The sequence below is a fragment of the Pinus tabuliformis genome, chromosome 3_2 (genome assembly GCF_031772625.1).
Source record: "Pinus tabuliformis cultivar Carrire ecotype Pingquan chromosome 3_2, CPIR1, whole genome shotgun sequence".
Taxonomy (NCBI): Eukaryota; Viridiplantae; Streptophyta; class Pinopsida; order Pinales; family Pinaceae; genus Pinus; species Pinus tabuliformis.
The window spans coordinates 744,553,045-744,576,822 of record NC_142302.1 but is presented as its reverse complement, the minus strand read 5'-3'; the positions used below and the strand labels follow the sequence as shown (position 1 = coordinate 744,576,822).

Below are 23,778 nucleotides of genomic sequence, written 5' to 3'. Positions count from 1 at the left end.
TGGTATTGTGAATAACAAGTATTGTTGCGCCAAGTTGTTTGGCAGGCCCATAGGGCATTAGGGAGCTTGGCAATCGAGTTCTGGTAATTTGTAGATACGATTTTGGTTAGAATCACCTCCAAAACTTTATTAGTACTTTCCACCTATCCATTTTCTTGGGGATGATAAGGGGAAGTAACCCTATCTTTAATGTGATACTTTTGCATTGTAGCAGAAACTTTGTGGGAAGTGAACTGTGAACCCCCATCTGTTATGATCTCTCTAGGAAATCCATACCATACAAATAGTTCAAACAAAAAGTTAATAACTACACTTTCTGTAGCCTTTGAGAGAGATATTGTTTCCACCCATTTGGTTATGTAGTCTGTGTAAATCAAAATGTATGCCTTTTGGTTTGATGGTGGATTAAAGGGGCCTACAAAATCTAATTCCCACCTTTCAAAGGGTTCAAGTACAATTTGAGGTTGCAGGGGCATTTCATTATCTTGAATGGGGCGACCCATCCTCTAAAATCTATCACAGCTCTGGACATACTTCTTTGCATATTTGAATATCAAGGGCCAATAATATTCCATCTGCAACACCTTATACCTAGTCCTTCGGTCAGAAAAATTCCCACTGCATGGTTCGTCATGGAAATCCCTAAGAATATTGTAAACCTTGTCTTCTCTAATACATCTGTGGATTTGAAGATCAAATCCTATGTGAAAAAAATATTTGTCAATCTAGGAAACTGTGTGTTGTGTTGAACAATGAGCTTCCTTTCTCGAGATGGTAAGTGTGTCAGTAGCTTCCCTACTGCCAGATAATTGGCCACATCCACGTACCAGGATTTTTTAATCGTTATGAAAAATAGATGCTCATATGGGAACTGATCTTCCACAGGTAAAGGGTCAGCTATTATAGGAATTGTGGATAGAAAATCTACAACCAGATTTTCCTTTCCTGGTTGATCTTTTATGGTGATATCAAATTCTTGTAATAACAACAACCAACATGTTATCTGACTATTAGTAACAAGTTTTTTAAGTAGACACCTAATGGAAGAATGATTGGTATATAAAAAAATGGATATCCTGTTATATAGCAACGAAATTTATTAATAGAGTAAACAATAGCCAGAAACTATTTTTCCATCACTGTGTAATTTAGCTGTGTCAGTGTAATATTCTTGCTCATATAATAAATAGCATATGGATTTTTGTCTTCCTCCTCGCCAAGTACAACTCCTATTGTTGTATCAGATGCATCAGCTGAAATGTGGAATGGTAAGTTATAATTTGGCCCTCGTAATCTAGGGGTTGTTGAGACCAACTTCTTAAGATATGAAAAAGCAACATCACACTTGTCAGTCCATTCAAATTCCACATTTCCCATTAATGCATAAAAGGGTGTTGCTATATTTGAATTTTTTTCTATAAAGTGATGATAATAACCAGCATAACTGAGGAAACTACGCACCTCAGTTGGTGTACAAGGAGTAGGGAGCATAAGAATTACCTCAATATTTTCTGGATCTACTTAAATACCTACGACCTTCTGTCATCATCATATGACACTTTTCATTGTTGAGGCATAATCTAGTAGCTATGCATTATTAAAGGACTTTTTCCAGGTTCTATAAGGCTTGCTCAAATTCATTACCATAGGGAGTAAACTCATCCATGTAGAGTTCACGTCCTTCACTTATTAAATAAGAAAAAATACTCAAGATTTCTCTCTGGAAGGTGACTGGTGCATTGCACAACCCAATTGGTAGAACCATGTATGCAACGGTTCCCCATGGATAGGTAAACATGGTATTATCCTGATCTTCAGGAGCAATTTGGATTTAATTGTATCCACTAAAGCCATCCAAGAAAGAGAAAAATTTCTTCCCGACTAGAGTATTAAGGACCTGATATATGAAAGGAAGAGGGAAATGATATTTTTGTGTAGCTTTATTCAATTCCCTGTAATCCACAAAAAATTTCCATTTTTCATTTTCTTAGGGACCACAACCAGAGGTGAAACCCACCCGGCTGTCATAAATAGAATATATAAAATTAACATCAAGAAGTTTCTGTAGTGCCTATTTTATTATATTCCTAAGGTGAGTATTTAATCTCCTTTGTGGTTGGCAAATGACATGTGCATCTTTCTCTATATAGAAGTGGTATGTATATAATTGAGGATCGATGCCTCTCATATCGGAATATTCCCAAGCGAAGGCCTGTTTATATTTCTAGAGGTTCTAAATTAATTTTTCATGTTGTAGTTCATCCATATTAGCATTAATGTTCAAATTGTTTCCAAGTTCAATTTCAATGGGAATACTATTATGAACTATAGTTGTGGGTATATGATCGTTATTCGAAATATTAAATGGGTCTTCTTGGGCCTCGTTATCGAACATTGCTTTTAAAATTTGACATGTTGGATTTGAAATAGTAGATGGTTGGTTAATGAAGCCACTAATTACGTCGTCCTCGCTCTGTCCTTTAAAAGTGAGAGCCTCATCTAAAGTAAGAGGAGGACACAAATTTTCTTCCTGATACTTTGGGGGAAACAATTGATAGTTACCAATTGGTAGGCTAGGTTTGACAGGTGGATATAGGATGATGTTTTTAATAGTGGTCCCTTTTACAATTGTCATATTTCCTATTCGGCATCCAATATACACATCTACAGTTGCTATCCAAGGTCTTCCTAGTATAAAAGGGTGTCCATCCAAGCTATTTCTGGGGTTGATGACCAGAAATTCCACTGGGTAATCCCAGGAATCTACAAAGAAAATAATGTCTTCTAGAATGCCTTCTGGTCTGACTACTGATCTGTCATTCAATTCCAACATAATGGTGGTCGATTTAAATGTTGTAATACCAAGTATCCCACAAGTTTCTACAATCAAGATATTTATTGCATCTCCTAAGTCCACAATGGTATTTGGGAAATTATGTCCTTGGATTTGGACAATAACACTGGATTTCCGATATCGTCATATTTAATAGGTATTTGCTTCCCTAAGATAAGATCAGAGAGTGTTCCCAATACATGGAATATAGGAGGGTCTTTTGGTTTTCTTCCAAGCTTTCTAACACAAAATTCCTAAATAGTTTTAGCATAGATTAGAACATCTCAAATAGCCTGGAGAAGAGGAATTTTAATACATAATTTTTTCGATACCCCTAAGAGATCAAAATCAAAATAAACCAGTGGCTTAATCAAAGAAAGTATCTCGGGGTTCAGTGGAGAAACATCTGTAATTGTAGTGGACTCTTATTGTTTGGTTGGTTTATTAGGTGTCTTTGTTTCAATAACAACTACAATGGATGGAGAGTGTTCTGTTAAGGGTTGCTTTTAAACAAAATTCTCATTATCTACCTGCGTTTGATTTTCTATGCCATCTTCTAGAAATATCATCCATCCAAATCTTAACTGTGGCTCATTACACTCCAAGGAAGTGGAGTCATAATGCAGGTTTTCAACAATTTCCAAATACTAGACGAGTCTATTATTAGGATTAGGATTTGGCTGAGCAGGTAGTTGAGGACGCAATGGAGATGGAACATTTGGAGGTAATTGGAGCAGAGTTTGTGATGGTGGTTGTGACTGAGGAAATGACCCAACAGATGGATTGATTGGTCCCGTCGAGCGTTGCCAATTTTGAGACCACATTGGTCCTTATGTAGGTGAATTTTCCCAATGTGATGGGTATAAGTTATTCGATGGGTTTTTCCATGAAGATGTAGAATATTGTTGATTAGGCCATGATTTGTCCATGGCAGTATAGGGTATCATTGAGATTTCCATGTGGTATTAAAAGGTTGTTGGCCCTTCCACTATGGTCCAGGAATATGTTGCTGAGTATATTGTCCAGAATGAAACAAAGTAGGATCTTGGATCATACTTGGAGGGTGTGTCTACCAATGCCATTGTTGCGCCATGAGATACGTTGGCTCAGGATCTTCATTTGCCTCCTTGAATACAACTTTCAGTCTTAGGAGCGAGGGATAGTGTTCTGTTGAATGATATTTAGTGTAGATGGCACATATTTCAACCATGTCCAAGGGGCACTCTTTGCAGCTATGCTTCTTTCGACAACAAGGACAAAAAATAGTTAAGGCATGTTCTACCTCTGCTTGTTTTTTCTTCACTTATAAGACATCCAACTGCGTAGTTAATGTACTCAAAATATAAATTTTAAAGTCTTCTAAGAGATTACCAATTTTTGCGTGAGTCACTCCACCCCCTGTAGTCCTGCTAATTATGCTGACAAGATCTCAAATCCCAAATCTAGATCGTGTACTTTCTTGTGATCACCTAATACACAGTTTTAGGATGTCGTCATATTATTCCTTAGAAATATCACCTTGTCCCATTAAATTAAGTATTTCTACCCATTCATCTTTCATTCCTTTAATCAAAGCAATTCTCAGTATTTCTCTAGGTAAAGTGGTATAAGATGATCTTCGTAAGTTATATTGGAATCTTTCGACATACTCTTCTAAAGTCTCATCTTCTTTGAACATAATTTTAAATATTTCTTCTTTCATATCCCTAGACCTACAATAGCCCTGGTATTTAGTGAGGAAGGTATTTTTCATCAGACCCCATGAAGTTATGGTACCTCCTCCTAATCCCATAAACCAACATAAATATTCTCCCTTTAAGGTGGAAGGAAACAATTTTAGTTTTTGAGGGTCAGTGGTATAGTCATAACCTCGACATAAGACATCAAATTCCAACAGAAACACATCACGGTCCTCAGAAGCCATTCCATGAAAATTTGGAATATTTTGTAATGGGATGGCTTTCATTAGTGCATTAGAATGTGGGTTGACAATAGAGTATTCTATCATCGAAGTCTGTGCTTTTTTCCTTGTGTTTTCCATTTGGTAAAAAAATTTCCAATAGTCCTCAGGGATCTCGTGGTGAGGAGGTATTATCTGAAGAATTATGTGTTGGCTAAACTTTGGGTTTTGAGTAGGTCTCACAACACTATTTAGATCAAGAATTTCATATTCTTCCTTTACAACAAGTGTCACTAGAAATCGGGTCTCAAAAAGTTGTGGATGTGGCTCACTTGTCTCACTTTCCTTGTCTCTTAAATTACAAGAATTATCATCACCCTGACTAGAAGGACCGATATTATTAATAGATGTATCTTGAAAACTTTGTTTAGGCCTTACAATTTTGTCATGAATCTCAGTGTATGCTGTAGTGGATGGTCCTTCCGCTTGAGGGGCAACATTAGAACCCTTTCCAGTAGGGAAAATGTCAAGGATGGAAAATTATCTTGAAGTTTAAAAACATTGGCAAATCTCACTAGTCCCTAATATGCAAACTATAAAATGTTTATTGATGTATTTGTAAAATTATTCAAATTTATAATGATTTTATATATACTTTCTATATAATGTTGGCAATTTTTAAGGTAAAATAATTTTATATTGTAAAATTTGTGCAAATAATTTTTCTTAAAAATGGAAATTGGTGAATCTTTTGTTTGGAAAAATCATGTAAAATTAGCCCACCTGCAAATATTAGCCCCTAAAATTTTCCATGCTTCCCAGATGTTGTTTGGGGACCTACTAATGCTTGAGACTCCGAATGGAAAATTATTTCATATATAAAGGTCTTTCTTCCAATGCTAGACTGGCCTTGAGTTTTGATGGTTTTTGAAATAGGTTTTGAATCTATAACTACTTGATTTGTAGTCCTAGGCTTTTTACTATTCATGCACACCAAACAATCTAAAAATATCGGCTGAGGGTAGGCACTAGAAAAATATTTTTACTTGGTGCATGCACAGGTTCTTACCTTTCATCTTTAATACCCAACCCTACAGGGATACAACTAACACTTCTTTGACAACCTCCCTGGCAACGACACCAAAATGTTGGGTTACTTAGTTTCTCTTAAAAATACCAACTAAATTCCATTCATTAAATTGTCAACTTGGAACTCGTTTATTTATTTCAAGGCTATCTACACAGTATGTGAAAATAATAGTGTCAATGTGTTCTAATCAGTCTAGCCCTACTAAAAGGTAAATGCATGTAAAATACAAGGAACAAATAGGATTTCCTAAAGGAACAACATAAACAATCAATGCTACTTTACTATGATCAAAGCATTAAATCTTCTACTATGACATTGAAATACTTCTACTAATCACAAGTTGTTTCCTAGGAAACTACAACTATAAGAAAGGAACAACACTTATGAGAAAATGATTCTCTTGAAAGAAATATCAAATCTTGAACTTAACAATTCTTTATTAGTCACAAGAAACTATAGAACAAATAATGCTTTAGAAAATCAATTAACAAAAGTATAATCTTATAATCTCCACTCAAGTATTGTAGCATCTATCATTATGATAAAACAATTTAATAACCAATGTTTAGATCCAAAAAGTGACAGAATAATTGCAAAGAAAGGATTGAAGGCATAACTGAATAATTGCAAAACAAGAAATGAAAGCTAAAATGTAAATTTAATAACACAAGGAAGGGCAGTAGTCGTTCCAGGATTGGGTCCATGATCACTATAATTGAACCGCCTTAGAGAAAATTCAGTGCAAGGAGTTAAATATCCACTGTGAAAGTCTCTGTTAAATTAATCAAGAACAATATTACAAAATATGTTTGTAAACCTTATAGCATAGATTAAAAAGACAATAATTTCTTCTCTGCTCCCCTTACCGAGGTTTAGTTCCTCGCCTTTATACTACAAGCAAATATATTTTTAAAAGTAATGAAGCAAATTCTGGGAATCTTAATATTCTCAGGATGCTCAATTCAAATTACAAAATCTCCCATATTTCCTCGGAATAGGTGGCCAAGATCACACTCACATCTGATCTTCCCATGATAATTTCATGTTTCACCCAGTCAAGTTATAACTAACCCAAGCAGATCTATGTGACTCGTTCATATCCAAATATCCTAGGGAACAACATCTGCTATCGAAATTCCCTGTCAGTTAACACTTCAAATTGTAAGTGTAACTCATATTTTCATAGTTAAATAAACTCTTTTACAAAATAAAATGATGACATGCTTGTTAACCACTTCTAAGGTTCACATCACACAAATTACCATATTATATACATAAAAATCTTAGAAATCTAATAAAAATATAAGGAAATAAGGTAAGAGAAAGTATTAATTCTAAGGCCTAACAATGAGGTATTGCCATCAATGCCAAAGGGGGATATATTGGCCAGCTAGCATTATTAGGATCGTAGGTGGCATCAAGTATGTTGGTATTGATTTGAACTGGGCTAGAATTGATTTCAACTAGGTTAGGATGGTAGATGCATAGTGTGTGGGGCATTGATGAGAAGTGTTGCTTGTTCAGTTGGAGTTGGAGCCTTGGCCAGAGCCAAAAGGGGAGTTATAGATTTGAAGAATTTTTTGCCTTGGGATTTCAATTCAAATACTCCTAGAAATTTCATAGTTTGATAGTTCTCAGAAAGAGCTTTCCAATGGTATGCTAAAGTCTAAAAAAGGCTTCTTGGATTGAAAGATATGGTTTGTCAAAGTTACTAGACCAAAATTCAAATTTGGTGTCTTTCACATGGGCTTTGCAGCATAGTCAATGTATAGACAACAAGTAGAAGATAGGTGGGTGTGTAGGTGGAAAACAGGTGCACTATGGATGGACACATGGAAACAATAGACAGGTGGGCATACAGGTGGAAAACATGTGTATAATGGATGGACATGTAACCCCAGAGGTATGATCTCGGCGATTTCAAAAGAGACTCAAGTTTAAATCTCTAGGGTGACAGGGCACCAGGATACAGTGGCATACAGGTTAGTGAGCGGTGGTTTTATGATTGGCTCATGGATACACATAGTGGTCCCACATGACACATCACCCCGACAATCATAGCAGTTTCCTTTGGGACTCGAGTTTGCATCTTTGTGGTTACAAGGCATCGAGATGAGGTGGCAGACATAATGGCTAAGACACGTAACCCTGACAGAATTTTGATTGCCTCACGATTGCACTAGCGCGGACCCCACAGGACACATCACCCCAGTGGTCATACCCCGAAGAAATTTGAAGGCACACCGTAGGAAATCTCTAGGGAAATGAGACTAGGCTCAAAATTTTCACGGCACTTAATGTTTCTATCAAGTGACCAAAGGGGTGCTCAAGTCTCAGTTTTTTGCATGTTTTATGTGTTATGGATATCGTGGGCCTTAGAGCTTATTAGAATGAAAATCTTCGTGGTTATGTGATGAAAAGCACTAAGGGCTTAGCACTTGCAGTATGAACGGGTCAACAATGTATTTAACAAGGTCCCTCTATATTTGGTAGTTATTCGAAGAATGTCATTGCTTTATAGTCGTGGTTAAAATGAAATGAGCGAGTCCACAACAAATTTGGTAAGTTTCCTCTATATTTGGCAGTTTTTCCAAAGGTAGCAACACCCACTAGTCATGGTTAGTGTGGTATGAATGAGTCACAATCATTTGGTGACTTCACTAAGTTTGGTAGTGAATCAGAGGCATTGTTGGAGTTAATGGAAAATGTAGAGAACGAGAAAACATGTTAGCGAGGACCATGATCTATAGAAGAGTGTTAATGGAAATTTGACCATAGCTCAGTGAGCCATGATGGAGTACATATTGAGCTCTCTAAGCCTCAATTAATAATTATGGAGAATCTCATTGATGTTCAAAGATTTATTAGGAATAATTTAATTGTGGTACTCCTTAAGTGTGTAAGTTAGACTGAGATTCAATCCTCTGCATGGAAAAACCTCAAGATCCCATTCTCTGATTAATGTAGCTGTAATGACTAAGAAACATGATGTAACAGGAGAATGGTAACCCATGCCAAACGACCATGATCGCTAAGTGAAGGTGGTAGAGCTAGCATTAGTCTCTATGTTGCAGAGGATCAAAACTCAGGAACACAAATTTAGACTATGGGGGAATGCAACATGTTGTGCATTGAGTGGAGAGCTTTGTGTGTGTCAAAACCCTACTAAGAAATTCCAAGAGGGTTTGTGGAATAGCCAAGGCCGAGAGCGAGCATGCTGACTGTATGAAGGCCAAGTGCTGAGTGGATTGTGATCTAAAAGAGTGGGTAAAATTACCTGAGGGTTGTATGGGTTGTGTATGAGTGAAGGTTGTTAAGGTGAATAGATGACAAAGATTTGGTTATTACAGAGAGCCAAAGTGTGAATGAAGAGATATCATAAGGCTAAGTGAGAGCCAAAAACAAAGAGAAGTGGTTTCATTATCGAGTGTAGGTTGGAGCCTACAAAACAGGGAGTTGGAGCTTCTGACTTTGTGGATATCTGAAGAGAGCTTAGGGGTTGGTGCTCGCAACAAATCCATGAAGCTGCAAGTTAGTGTTTGCAACAAAGCCAAGAAGTCAGTGCTTAGTTGGTGCTTCCTACTAATGGGTGGTAGCAAAAAATGTAAGGGAATTAGTGCTTCCTATGAGTGGATGCTCACAAAGACATATGGCATAAATACAGTAGAAGCTCATATTTTGCATCATAATAACCAAACATATTGGTGTTTTTCCCTTTTGGGTTTTTAAGTTAAATCCTCTATGTTTATATGTGTATGTTTCCCATGGTGTTAGTGTGTATATTCATGTGTTGAGTTGATCGTTTAATTACATAACATGCTCATGGTTGTTCACATGAATGGTTGCCCAATGAAAAGAAGTATATATTGGCACTAAAATTAAATTAGCCTTAATATTGATTCAACTCCCCCCTAGTATTAAACATCATTTCCAACAAGATTCCTATACAAGAGACCCAAAAATCCAATCCATTTTCAAGAGAATATTAGAAATCCTATCTTCCATCCCCGAATATCACTCCATCCATGTCCTTAAGGCACTCAATATGATGGAAGACTCATTAGCAAATCAAGTAAACACTCACCCCCTTAGAACCCAATGGGTGAATGGTTCCACTTGATTCCATCCAATAATCTCTCACAACATGAAAGGTCTCCATGATGGCATCCACCAGATAGAGGCTTAAGAGGTCACATAGTGGGGTTCTTTAAAATGAGGCACACAATTGGGTTTTAAATTCTTCATCATGAATGCAACGAGGTAAATCTTACTCATTTTTGTGAGATCAATAGGAATTTGCATTAGCTCGAATGGAACAATGTGGAAATTGATATTGGTTTGGAGGTTGGACTCTCTCCAGGCAAGGGTGTCCAAATTTATGGCTCACATTTCCTTCATTCTTGGAAACTAGAAGCTTAGAGAATTCTGATTTATTCAATTATGGTGGAATGCATTGAGCACACATGTTGATAATTAGGAAGGTGTAGGCTCTCCTCCATTCTTTGGAATGGCCCATTTACAGAAGCAGTGAAGGTCGAATCCTTGTTAACGATGGTGTAACTGATAAGCTTCAACACCAAATCACTTCGCTCCAAAGTTGTGTAGACCAACTAATGGCTTCCAACTACAAAATGATGAAATTGATGCCTTGAGAAGCGAATTGGATGCACTCCAACAATGGGTAGCTTCACATTCTCTATCTTTAGCCTATGTGGTGAACTCAATGTGTCCTCCTCCTACTCCCTTGCCATTCATGAATTTGGAAACTTCTTTGGAAAATATAGTTTCCTTAGATGGATCCAATGATTTTCATACTTTGTAGGTCCAATATGCAATCAAAATTGCCTATTTCCGTGGTATTATTTAGAGATCTCACTTTTAAAACTATCAATTATGGCTTTGGTTTAGAAAAGTAGTTAAGCTTGGTATCTTCTTGGAAGTGTTTTGGTATAGTATGTAGCACTAAACCACATTATGCTTATAATACAAATTTTGCTAATATTACTCTTTAAAATTTGCATTCCATTAATTTTCCAATCAAAGTATAAAGAATATTTAATTTGCAATTTATAAAATGTATGTAATATACATTAAAATGTGAAAAATATTTATATTGAGAAGTAATATATTTACTTATTTATTTTAAATTATTTATAAATCATCTTAACCTTGGCATGGTCAATTGAAAACCCTCGTAGGCATAATTATGAAGGAGAAACAAGAGTAGTAGTATGACATTTCTTTGACCTGAATGACATTAAGTGTGCCTAGCAGTTCCAGCTTTTGTGTTTGGATGGTTGGATATGTTCCAATGCCAAAGATCCCGCTCCAGTGACTTCCTCGCACTCCTATTTTCTGCTATATACTCCAGTGACATTTTTCTATGTACTTACATAGCTAATAGGGTTGTTTATTTCCAGTAGTTGTTTTTATCTTGTTATGACTTTCTCTTTCATAGGCAGTCAATATATCTAGTTTCCCTTGTGGTAGATTGGGACCGCCTATGATAAACTCGAGAAAAACATAAACACCTTACAGTTGTGTCTTGATGTCTTGATATTTTAAAGTAATATTAAATTTAAACAATAAAAAAATAAAAAAATAAAATCTTTTAATTTGGAGAATGGAAAGGAAACTAAGGTACAATTTTTTAAAAAAATATCCATGTCATTAAATTGGCGTTAAATATCCATGTTATGTCACATTATAGTGATGTAAATTTGTACCAAGTTTTGTTTATCTTTGATCTAAGAGGCTTCATTAATTCTAATGCTGCCATCTCATCACAGGTAGACAAATTATATATATTATTTTATTTTCATTGATTTCAGACTTGTGTGATTCATATTATTATTCAATATAAAATGATGATCACGAATTCCCAAACTCAATGAGAAACAAATTATTCGTTGATGGTTGAAAAAAAAGCTATCAGAATTTTAATATCTCTGTAACAAATATACGCCGGAAACGATCTATTCCCACAAAGAAACAACAACGAAATTAATTTGCATTGGAGCATGTCTAATACAAGGCACAAATCAGAACCTTTTTTTGAGTCATGGTGTGGCATGGAATATCGGTAGAAGCTGGGACTGCAAATAATAGAAAAAATAATTCTGGATCCATAAACAAATCATCATAAATAAGCGGAAACCTGGCCATAATTTCTTTAGCACGTCTCTGAACGCCTTTTTCAGTTTATAGGTGGCCTTTCTCCTCGGTGCCCACGATCTCAACTTCTTTTTCAATCTTGGCTGCAGTTTCTTTCACATTCTCATCACCTGCAGGAACAGCTGGTGCCTCTGAGATGTCTTTAGCAGTTTCCTCTGCAGTTTCGGCTCCCCCTTCTACCAAATCAAGCTCTCTAGCAATGACAGGAGATTCTTCATTGGCCACAAATGGAGAGAGCTTCTCTAGCAGGTATTGGATCTGAGAAGACAGAAGAGCAGTGCCATACTTATCTCCAGCCTCCTTCAATATTTGTGCTCCAGGACAACCTACAATATACAACAAATATTATTCACCTGAGAAACATCAATTAACTCATTATGGTCTAAGAATATGAGCATAATTTGATGGTAGATTCTGAAATATTTAAAAGATCTCATGAATATGAGTTAATTTAGAGAGTTGACTACATGTATATATTCATCACATTTTTATGTCCATTGGGATTGCAAATTTAAGGAATATCCAATAATCTGACCGTGGAGAAAGAGGTTAATGAGCTTTTTCTTGACAGTCAAATTCCAAGATATTCTAGGAGTCTGTCAAAGATATTCTAGGAGTTTGTCAAATTCCAAGATATTCTAGGAGTCTACAATCTACATTAGTTTAAGAATGTCTATCAAATTTTCAAAATATTTCAAAATCTACGATGTCAATCAAATTTTCATTTCCAGCAAGTTTTCAAAATATTCCCATATCTACTATCCAAATCAACATAAAAATAGCTAGCTGAAATCAGTTATTTAAATTATCAATTGCACTGAGAAAAGCCAAGCTATAATTTTAACATTGGCTTAGTTTTAATATGTTCCACCTGCTTCCACAAGCCGCTGTAACAGATCCTGAACAGCTTGGGCTTCTTGTTTCACCTTGTCTTCAATTGGCTCCTTGAAAAGCAACTGCCAGAAATATGGTGCAATGTAAGCAATATTACTTGAATTGTGGGGAGGATGGAGATCGTAATGGAACTTCATTTGTGAGGAGGAAGGAGAGAACAATACAATTGTGAGGAAAGGAAATCTTTCAGATTTATAAAATGCCACAGAATCGAACCATATATATATTGCATTATTACTGATGGTCTTGGCATTATCAGAAAACTCATTTTCATATTAATATAGAAAGAGAAAAATTGTCTATATAGAAACAAAGAAATTGTGCATTTACCTTGGTTTCTGGCTTGGAGTCCTTGTATATCTCAATTATCTTTGGCTCCAGTTCAGGTTTCATCTCTTCAATTTCTTTTTCAATGGAATTCTGTGAAGAAAATCACCAAAAGAAAACTGATTAAGGTGCTTTATCATTCCATGAAACAGTGTCTTATATATTGAGAAGTTGTTTTCAGGGTTGTTATGATCAGAGTTCAGAGGAATTTTTTGCTTCTAATGGACTAAGAGTTAAATCAAATCCAAAGTCAAGAATCTATACTAAGTAAATATGATTGATGATTTTGATTTAGGGGATAGGAAACAATAAAAGAAATTAAAGAGATACAGATCAAGTTTCTTGCCTTGGCCTTGTTGAAGGATTTGGCAGCTTCTGCTGCTCCTTTGTTGTTGGCATCTCCTTTGCCAAAATATTTTTTGATCTTTGGCAGCACCTTTGCCTTCCAGTAAGTCATTTTGATACTTCCAAAACCCTTTTGATCACCTGAACAGAACTTGTTCTCAGAGCTTGCTCTTGGTCAGATCTCTGAAGCTTCTCTACAGCGTATAGAGAGCTCCAATATCTGATGGAGCTATTGTACTTCTGTTATCTTCTTAAAGGCAATTTGGGCCGGTTGTAGGGCTACAGACAGCGAGGATGACAGGCAAGCCCAGACAAGGTCCTCGCTGGATTGAAGACTGAACTTGGAATATTGTTTCTACTTTGGTCTATATGTTGCGTGTATTTTTCCAAGGAAAAATATGTTGTGTATTTCAATTTGCATCACATTTCCCACTCATAAGATAAAGATATACTGTGATCCGAACATTCTGATAATATAAGTTTTATTATAATAATAATAATGCATCATTAATTTAGAATAAAATAAGGATTTTTGGTTTCCCTTATCAATGTAATAATAGTGTGATTTAAAAATATAAATATATTGTCTTTTGAATAAGTTAGAATGCAGATCATAAAAATGATTAGGGGTTAAATTTTGGTTGCGAGTTATTATCATATTTTTTTTGGTTAAATATATATATAAAAGCATTAAATGGTTTTATCAAAATTGTAATAAGCATTTTTCTATTGTGCTTAATTTCCAGAGTAAGTTGAATATAAGTAATATTCAAAGTACATATGTAGCATGGTAGAATCTAGTTTCTTAACTCAATAAGGTGGTTTTCTGGGTTGATGGTAAGCATAATAGGTTTACCTCGAAAAATTATGTAGTTGTCCTTCATCTTCTCAAAGCATTTCTAGAGGAAGGTATGCTTTTTATTTATTATTATCTCTCTTTCAAATTGATGTTTCATTTTCCTCTGTCGTTAAGTCTAGTTCTAGCATGCTATGAGTGGCATTTTGTGTTGGTTTAAATCTTCTTGCTAGCACCGAAAAATTTGATCTTTGACTCTAAAGTTTCTTTCTATATGTTTAACCCTGCCAAGGTTCATGCCTCTGTTCCTTTTGTTATTATTAACTCCCATATTTCTTCCCTCTTTTCTAACTTCTCTAAACCCTTGGAGCTCTATTCTCCTCTTGATCCTTGGGCAGTCCATTGTTGTGTCTTGTACCCATATTTTTTTCAGTGCTTTTTTATTTCCTCCATTTCTATGGTGTGTCTCTAGTTCTTGGTTGTAGCTCTCTCTTGTGCTTATTAAAGCCGCTTCTCAAACCCTGTGTTTATTTTGGCCAACCCTCAAGTCTATCCTATCCTTTACATTTTTTTCCCTTTTGCCCCTTAAGAGAAAATTTGGATTTTGTTAAATCCCTTCAATGAAATTCATGTACACTTTTCTTTGTATTCTGTGGCAATGGTCTTACAAGTGTGAAGTCTATATGTTTACTTAGTTGATACTCCTCCAACCGCTATGTGGACCTCCTTCACCTTTCTTCTCTCCTCCACTTGTTCTACTTTCAACATCATAGCCATAGTTAAAGGAGCATGTAATAAACAAAGTTGTCACAACAATTTGAGACCTTCCTAATCCAAGGCTCAAAGAGAAGCAGAGAATTCCACAAAAATTAATCACGAGAGTACTCCTCTAGCAACTCAATAAAAACCACAGAAAGAGAACTCAGGATAAAACACTTATTTATCTCAAATGCAAATGTATTGGAGCAAGTTGAAATTGGATTTTGACTACATGCACTACAAGGACTAGGAAGACCAAGTATATGCAAATTGTGGACATCTACTAGCAACTTAAAACAAATATGGACAAAGTTCTAATTGAAAGACTGAGGAGAAAGAAAAAATCTACTTTGCTTGGATGAAACCCAAAAGCAAGTTAGAAAACAAGACATCAAAGTGATGAAGATGGCCAAGAAACTGGCAAACATAAAGTTCTCATATTCAAAGGAAGACACTAGTCCACTTGTTACAATTTAGGTGGATCCCTCTGCTGAATAGTTGTCATTTCCAATAACTTTTGTTGTTATGTTTTGCAAGTTTTTGAAATCAAAATATGATATGGATAAATCTATAGCAAACTATGGTAGAGCAAGCAAAAGTATATTCTTAGCTTTTATTTCAAATTCAAAATTTTCACTGGACTAAAACAATCAATTTTACTATGTGACTTGTCTGACTTCCCTAATAGCAAACCAATACCTAAAAAATACATTTTTTATTTTATCTTTTTTTTATATGATTTAATACCACTTATCTACTTAACTTACAATTAAAAAAAATTACTTAAATTTAATAAAATCTACATAAAATTTTTAAATATTTATATATTAAAAAAATGTGAAATACTTTGCGGTTTATATATTAAATACTCTGTAGTTTATATATTAAAAACTGATAAAATCCGCCAAATTTTTTATAATTAAAAATAAATTTATAACTTTAAAATTAATTAAAAAAATAAAAAATTAAATAAAACCTCACCCTTTAAAAACAATATTTTCCATAAAAACTTCTAATAATATATTGATATTTGGGTACAAGCATTTCCATATGCCATTTTCCTTTTTTTCTCCCTGGCCGGAATCTTGGACCTAGCTAAATGTTTCTTATGCCAACTCTAACCTTTTTGTTTGTCTAATTAATATAAGATGTTTTTAGGGTTGAATGAAGTTAATTCATGGATATGCTTTTAAGATTGAATGAAGTTAATTTATGGATTTTGCAGATCACATGCTTTTTTTTTTAAGGTTAATTGATGTTAATTTATGGATTCTCTTCATAGAAATGGTGTATTTTTCGATAGATTAAAATGATTAAAATTATAAAATATTTTAGTATAATAATAATATATTTTTTTAATTTAATAAAAGTTTATATTTTTATGCATTGTTGGAGTTTGGATTTTTTTAGCAAAACTTTAACCAAGGATTTTTTTAGCAAAACTTTAACCATGTGTTTTTGATATTGTTGCTTTTAATGCGTTAGTTGTAAGGGGGCGTGATTTGAACAATCTAAACCAACTTTATTTGTGAATAAAAATGGATGATGTCCCCAAAATTCTAATCCATGCTAGTTGATCATGCATAATGGATCTCTGACTTGCTAAGCGAGGTCTCATTGGGAAATTCACACGCAATTGATCATCGCCTTGTTCACTAAATTTTTGGCTGGGAAAATTTTGGGGAAAAATTTGGTGACCTCATATTGAGCAGAAACTCTCAGTCTTATTCTAGGGTAGGGGTTTCTTAACCTTTCTATTTGAGAATAAAGCATATGAAGATATCAACTTTTGCAATGCGCCTTATTTCTTGGGAGCCCAAGGGATTGTAGAAATATGGTGATAGAATTACAACTTCTCAAGAAATTTAATCTAAATTGAGAGACACAATGCTACTAAACTGCTCTGTGGAAATTAATTCACAATTTAGAACAACATATGCATCAATCACATACAAAAGTACACAAATTTATCTAGGGGAAACCAACTGGTAAAAACCCCTTAATCCTGCTTGCATTAATCAGATGAATAGAGAATGTATTACAATTGCTTGCTCGCTCTGAGCTCAACCTGCAAGTGAATAATTGTTCTCTCTGCTCAATGAAAAGCTTTGACCCAGACTTAGTCAATTTCTGCCTCCACCTGAGCTCCTATTTCCTTGCATAAATCCTAAGGAAATTGGCCCCTATTCTTTAGGAATTTCCTCCAAATTGATTGCGCAATTCCCAAGGATTGATCATTGATTGCATGCAACACATGTACACTCAAGACTAGTCTACAACTGATGTTACACTACCTTGGAATCTCCACCATAGCTGAGCAATTCAAATTCCTTGCATGCATGAGATATTTTTGGTTGATTGATTAGTTAATGGATGATCTCTAAGTTAGATTGTTGTCCCACTACACAACTGATCTCCAACTAATTCTATTAACTATTATAACTAGTTTAACTGAGTACAACTAGAAATAACTAAACTTGATCACTGCAAATTAGCAATCAATGCATGCAAACTGAACTCCAAGCCCACTAACTCAAATTTACTGAGCTAACTAGTGAAAAGAGCCATGCCACCTCAGTTAACTGCCTCCAAGTTGTCTGTTGGTGTGGAAATTTGGAATTTTCTCAATTTGACCAAGGATAGGTCAAATTGAGCCTTCTTGCTACACTTCTCAACACTCCCTCTTAGCAAGAAAGGGATTATCAACCACCCCTATCCTGCACCTGTGGAATTCAAACTTCCCTCTTGATAAAGCCTTTTTCAAGATGTCAACAACTTGTTCCTCTGTCAGAGTTTATTGTAGCAACATTATCCTCCTCTACACACAGTCCCGTAAACAATGACACTAGATATCTATATGCTTGGATCAATTGTGAAATATCAGATTTGTTGAGCATGGAATCCCCCCAAGGCATTTTATGGGGATTAAAGCCCAAGTTTTGACTGAATCTTGTTGTAAAGCTCTGCGAACTGCAGGCGCCGGGCGCGAAAGTATGATAGGGTCACATGGTTTTCCACCCTAGTTTTGTAATGTAATGTCAGCCAGATAGACCTACCCATGGTCCGCGGACCATGGGATTGTATAAATAGAGCGAGGCTCTAAGTGTAAAAGAAGATTAACGAATAATGAAGGAAGAATGAGAAGTCTAAGTGGTGGATTCAAAGTGTAGAGTGTGTCTGTGGGTCGTAGAGTAGGAGAAGGCTTTGCAGCTGAGTGTGCAGAGGCCTAGTAGTCCGCAGCTGAGTGCGCAGGGTGAGTCGAGTCTGTAACTGGGGAAAGAATCAATAAAGAGAAGCTTTGCTATAATTCTGTGTATCTATTCTTGGGTTAATGCATGATTGATATAATTTGCAAATATATTGTTTATTTACTGTGCGCACGTGTATGAAGGTCCTATGTTGTTAATTATAACTTAAAGCACTCAAGTAGGCAAAGATAATTAACTAATATTGGAATATAAGCAAGGTTTTGGGTAATAACGCAGAGCACGGTGCACAGCCCTTGGGTAGGGTTGCGCGAAGGAAGTATATCAGGCCATGAGGAACGGGAAAGTGTGCGAAGAAACCTATGCTCAGGGACAAACTGCAGACTAGGCGAACTCATCAGACATCTCCATGGTGCGGAAACCTGGTTCTAGCACCCTCCCATACTACTTCGGGTGAGACCTCAGTCTGCGCTCCGCGGATTGTTGCCGAAAGGGCCAGTAGTATCAGGATTGTTTGGCTAATTAAATCTAAACCTAGGTCAGGCCCCAACAAGCTAACAAATGGTTCCATTGTCGGGACCGAGATCTACATAGAGATTTCTGATGTCATATCACTGGAATCTGACAAAGAAATGAATTGAAGAGTGGTTGGACAGAAAGATTCACGAGTTCGCAGTGCAGGAAAACATGAATCCACGATTATCGAAGGAAGAGTGGTTAGATTGCTACTTATATATAGAGATACACAAAAATTTTTGTGCATCCTTCCCTACTGAGTTGTACGAGTGGATCGCGAAGCTAGCAGATTGCTAAGGAAGGTGTAAACTCGAAAAACCTATTGTGTGGACTCCAGAATTGGTGCGCAGACTGGAAGCATCGGAAGATAAGATCGCGTACGTTGTCGATCACTGGCTGGATCGAATCATAGGAGGATTCATCACTGAATTCACGGTAGATACTTCAGTTAGCTATAGCGAGGTAGAATGACGCTTCCTCAAGGGACCGCGAGGTAAGTACATTAAATCTTTGAACACTTGGATTAAAATTCTACTGTGTGAAAAGCGGGTTATGTGAATAAATTGATGTTTGGGGTTATGCAGAGTGGGAAAATCTACAGAAACAAAGGTAGCACAGAACTAGAAACTAGCCCCTTGATATCACCTCCACGAGGGGGCAAAGAAGAGCTCGCGAAGGTTTCGCCAAGAAGTACGATCAACCTAATAAGGCAGAGAATTCCACGCATACCACTCCCACCCACACCACCACCATCTTCACCCCCAACTTCGCCCATACCAACTCCGCCACCACCGCGAAGCAGTATGGCCAACACGATAAAATTACCAGTGTTCAAGGGAGTAGGGAATGAAGATCCGGACCAGTTTTGGTTCATGATAAAAGCTGGATTGGAAGCACAGGGTGTCATGAACGACAATATAATAAAGGAAACATTGGTCAGTGCTCTGCAGGATGACGCACTGACTTGGTACATTAAGCATTCCAATGGCAATCTGAATGCGGGGATAGGGGATATCCAAACTACGCTAAACAAATAATTTAGCAGGCCAAAGTTAGAGGCACAGTCGATCATTGGATTCAAGGAAATCTCAATGCTACCAGGTGAAACCCCGTGGGAGTTGGATCAAAGACTGAAGTGCACAATTCGTGAAGCGAACATGACCTTAACAGATGGGCAACACTACGAATGGTTTGTAGCCTTGTTAACACCACATCTACGGAACGCGTTGTTGCAACAAAGGCTAACCACTCAGGCTGAGGCTTTGGAGGTCGCGATGAGATTGCACGAGACTCTGATATAAGATCCTAACCTGGGAGTCCAACAGATTCACGTGTAGTTGAAAAACTTGTGCCTTGAGATGCAGAGTTTGAAACAAGATAGGACGGCTCGTCCAGAAGTGCGCAATGAGGTATGGTGCGTAAAGTGCAAGGGCCAAGGGCATGACAAGGACCACTGCCCGATGTTCGCAAATTACCTTGTGAGAGGAGGACCAATACCATTGAGACCGGAGGCACAAGTAGGACCAAGCGCGGTGCCTGCATTATGGTGCGTGATTTCTCAGATAGGAAGAAAGCATGCTACAGATAACTGCCATCCATTACAGAAGTATACGAAGAATTCACAGCAGTTGTTCTGTAATTTTTGGTAGATTAGTAGGCCATGATGAGCGCACCTATAGAATTTATGAGCTGATCATGGATCAGACTCCTACCTACAGAGTTCAAGCCAAAACACGGCCCTTTGAGCAGAACGCAGGGATGGCGCGAACCAGATTTCATGGGCGTGGACGAGGTCGAGGTGGAATGGGACCAGGAAGAGGTCGCAGACAGTTGATATGTTATAATTACGGAGGGTCGGGGCATTATGCCCGCGATTGTATAAATCCAACGAGACCATCATGCTTATATTGCACACAGTTTGATCATGAGACGAAGGACTGTCCCACACTGATAGTGAGGTTGCGCGATAAAGGAGCACTCCAACCTCCCCTACTCAGAACTTGCAAATGATGAGGTCTGAGCCGCATGAGGAAGACCCCAATGTAAATATCATGCTCCGAAGTGGTATTACGATAGGGGAGGACAAAGGCAAGCAGCCCGAAGAAAGTACCTGGGTTCGCAAGGCTCCAACAAAGGAACCATAATTTGACTTGGAGCGTGCTAAGGAGACATTCATGGAAGCTAAGAGGAGCTTCGCGGATGCCTCCACTTCAGGAAGTAAAGACAGACTGGAGCCAAAAATGGACCCATCGATGCTCACTACATTCTTGGAGACATGCATGACGCTGCTACGTGACAAAAAGGGTGTAAAGGGGCTGCAAGAACTCATAACTAGATGCATTGGGACCGCGCCAGGAGAACTGCGCATAGTCTGGAAGCTCGGGAAGCACACGACGCGAATAGGAAGGGAGATGAGATTGACCATGCAGATCAGGGAATATGAGATGGATCAAGTGATTCTGGATCTAGGATCAGACACGAACGTCCTGCCAAAGTAGACATGGGAGCACATGGGGCAGGCCTGCACTGCAATGACCTCCTATCCAAATGCGAATGGCAAACCAACAAAAGATCCTACCTATGGGGAGATTAAAGGGAATCATAGTAGACATCAAAGGAGCGAGTGCACTAATAGATTTCGAAGTGATAGAGATTGTGGATGAAAACAATCCCTATCCCATGTTATTAGGAATAGATTGGGCCATTGACATGAATGGAGTAATAAATCTAAAGAAGAGCAAGATGATCTTTGAGAAAATGTCACTTCACGTAGTGGTACCTTTAGACCCTGCAGAAGGATCACGCTACACAGAACTAGTGTGCGACAACGACAATGATGACGATCTGGACTGCATCTACAAGATAACCACATGGGAGAAAGATTGGGTAAATCCAACCGTGGATGGTCGAAACTCTTAGGAACGCGAAATCTCTTGCACCTCAGATTCTGACGAGGAAATAGAACAATGGTAGAACCAGTTACATGAGGTAACCACACTCAACTGTAACATGATGACAAGGTTGTTGCGCTGCATAGCAACAAAGGTAAGATACCTGCCTACGTATGATGGGTTGGGCAAGGTGGATGATTTCCTAAACAAATTTGAAAAAGAAGTGCTGAAACAATAGCGTCTAGGCACTCTGAAATGGGTGCTGTGCGCTACGCCCGCAAGGTGGTTGGGTACGCACCAGAAGAGTTTTGAGGATTGGCACGACTGTCGAAGGATGATGTGCCTACGATTTAGGAAGCCTCAGACGTGGTTAAAAGACAAGTATGACGGACGAAACGGCTCGCACGCCCACCTTTCCAAGTGGGTACAAGCATATGGTACAAAAATTGCAGGGATACACATAGTACTCATGGTAGGAGACATGATCAATTTGCAGGTGTGGGCAAGACAATGGCACAAACGACCCCTCCGTTTGGGACCAGGAAGTATGGTAAGACCAAGCATGCAGAAGCATATTCATGCAGAAGATTTTGACAAAGTATTCGAAGCATTGAACACGGTCCACCAGGTGAAGTGGGCTGACTGGGACCCGTGTGTACCAGTGGTTCTCTGGGCATATAGGATCGTGTGAAAAACCCTGACCACGCAGGTACTGCCAAGGCTGGAATATGAAGCAACTGAAGTAAGCCCTATAATACTTGGATAACTTAGATTGTGCATGATCACACCAATAGCTACGACAATTCATGGAACCCTGAAAGCAGAAATCCAACAGGGAAATTTAGGCTCCAAGAACTTGAAAAATAAAGGGTGCGATTAAGGAAGAAAAGCGCTTTGGTAGAAGCAGAAGTCAAGTAGTTGGAAGATGAGATAAGGGATGATTTTCTCGATAAGAAGAAAACAGTGATAAAATAGGGTGTGCACGATCATGCTGACAAGTTTGAGCACTATCGACGTGAATTGATCAGTCTGATGTCTTGGCTTGGACTGCATATTACTAAGAGAATTAACCAAGGTGATGCGCTATAGATAATAAGGTGCGCGATGCCGCCAGTAATGGTAAAAGGTAGGTATTCCCAGGAAGAATGCTAGATGACCAGAGGAAACCACACACAGGTGGCACGGCTACTTGACTAGCCGAGGGAGGAACAGTCTTAGCACTCCAAGCAATTGAAAGGGAGCACAGGACTATAAACTATTCTACCCGGAAGCTGTGCAATGTTGGAGTTGCGCACAAAAGAAGAGAGTCACAAGGTCTGCCACTAGGCATGGGGGGCTGCACTACCACATGGGTTGACCATAAAGTGACCATTGAAGTCACTATTCACGAAGGGATGCTCGACTTGAGGCCAAATGGAGTGGGCGGCAGGCATTTAAGATGCACTTTATGGGAAAGATTTGGGAAAATCTACTGCCAAGGGAGCATTAATGAACCGGATTTGGGGGGAATGGTCGAATTCAAATTCAAAAAGCACTATAAATTACAAAGGGCTACCTAGCAAACAACACTTGGTCATTTGCGAATTGAGCTATTGAGCAGAGCCCTGATTATTGAGTGTCAAGTGTTGATTGAGCCCCTGAGATCGTGAGTGATAGATTTCTACATAGATACAATGGAAACAACTAAGGATGTTATGGAGATAATAGAAATAACTGTCGAGGAGGCTACGTAGGCCTTGACTATGGGGGATGTTCCAAAAGGCGCTAGGATTATGGAAGAAATCCTGAAATCACTGCGCACGCCAAGACCCAAGAAGGAAAAATAAGCAATGGTCCCCGTACGTGTGTCCCCGCAAAACCCGCTATGCACCAAGCTATCAATGGAGGAGAATGGGAAAGTTGTCACCATAAAGACCGATGAAGAAGAGGAAGATCTCGAGGATCTTATCATTGCAAAGGAGGAGGATGAAGGCATGGAAGAGGACACTCAACTTGTGCACCTCGCGACAAAATTGCCTGCCTATGTCCCCTCATGAAAAGGGAAGGC

At 37.7% G+C, this 23,778-nt stretch overlaps 1 protein-coding gene across 1 annotated transcript; it reads right to left on the bottom strand.

Moving 5' to 3' along the window:
• Nucleotides 1-11,846: 11,846 nt before the first annotated feature.
• LOC149182739 (plasma membrane-associated cation-binding protein 1-like) lies at nucleotides 11,847-13,769 on the bottom strand. Its single transcript, XM_089418622.1, has 4 exons — nucleotides 13,565-13,769; nucleotides 13,222-13,311; nucleotides 12,869-12,953; nucleotides 11,847-12,323 (listed from the first exon to the last, which is right to left on the bottom strand). Exons 1-4 carry the CDS (start codon nucleotides 13,673-13,675, stop codon nucleotides 12,025-12,027), a joined length of 585 nt encoding a protein of 194 aa, XP_089274748.1. The 5' UTR covers nucleotides 13,676-13,769; the 3' UTR covers nucleotides 11,847-12,024.
• Nucleotides 13,770-23,778: the final 10,009 nt, after the last annotated feature.

Coding starts and splice junctions, on each gene's coding strand:
- LOC149182739 (XM_089418622.1), bottom strand. CDS start 13,675: ATGACTTACTGGAAGGCAAAGGTGCTGCCAAAGATCAAAAAATATTTT. Junction 13,312..13,564: donor AATCCTTCAACAAGGCCAAG/GCAAGAAACTTG, acceptor TTTTCTTCACAG/AATTCCATTGAAAAAGAAAT. Junction 12,954..13,221: donor ACTCCAAGCCAGAAACCAAG/GTAAATGCACAA, acceptor TATTTCTGGCAG/TTGCTTTTCAAGGAGCCAAT.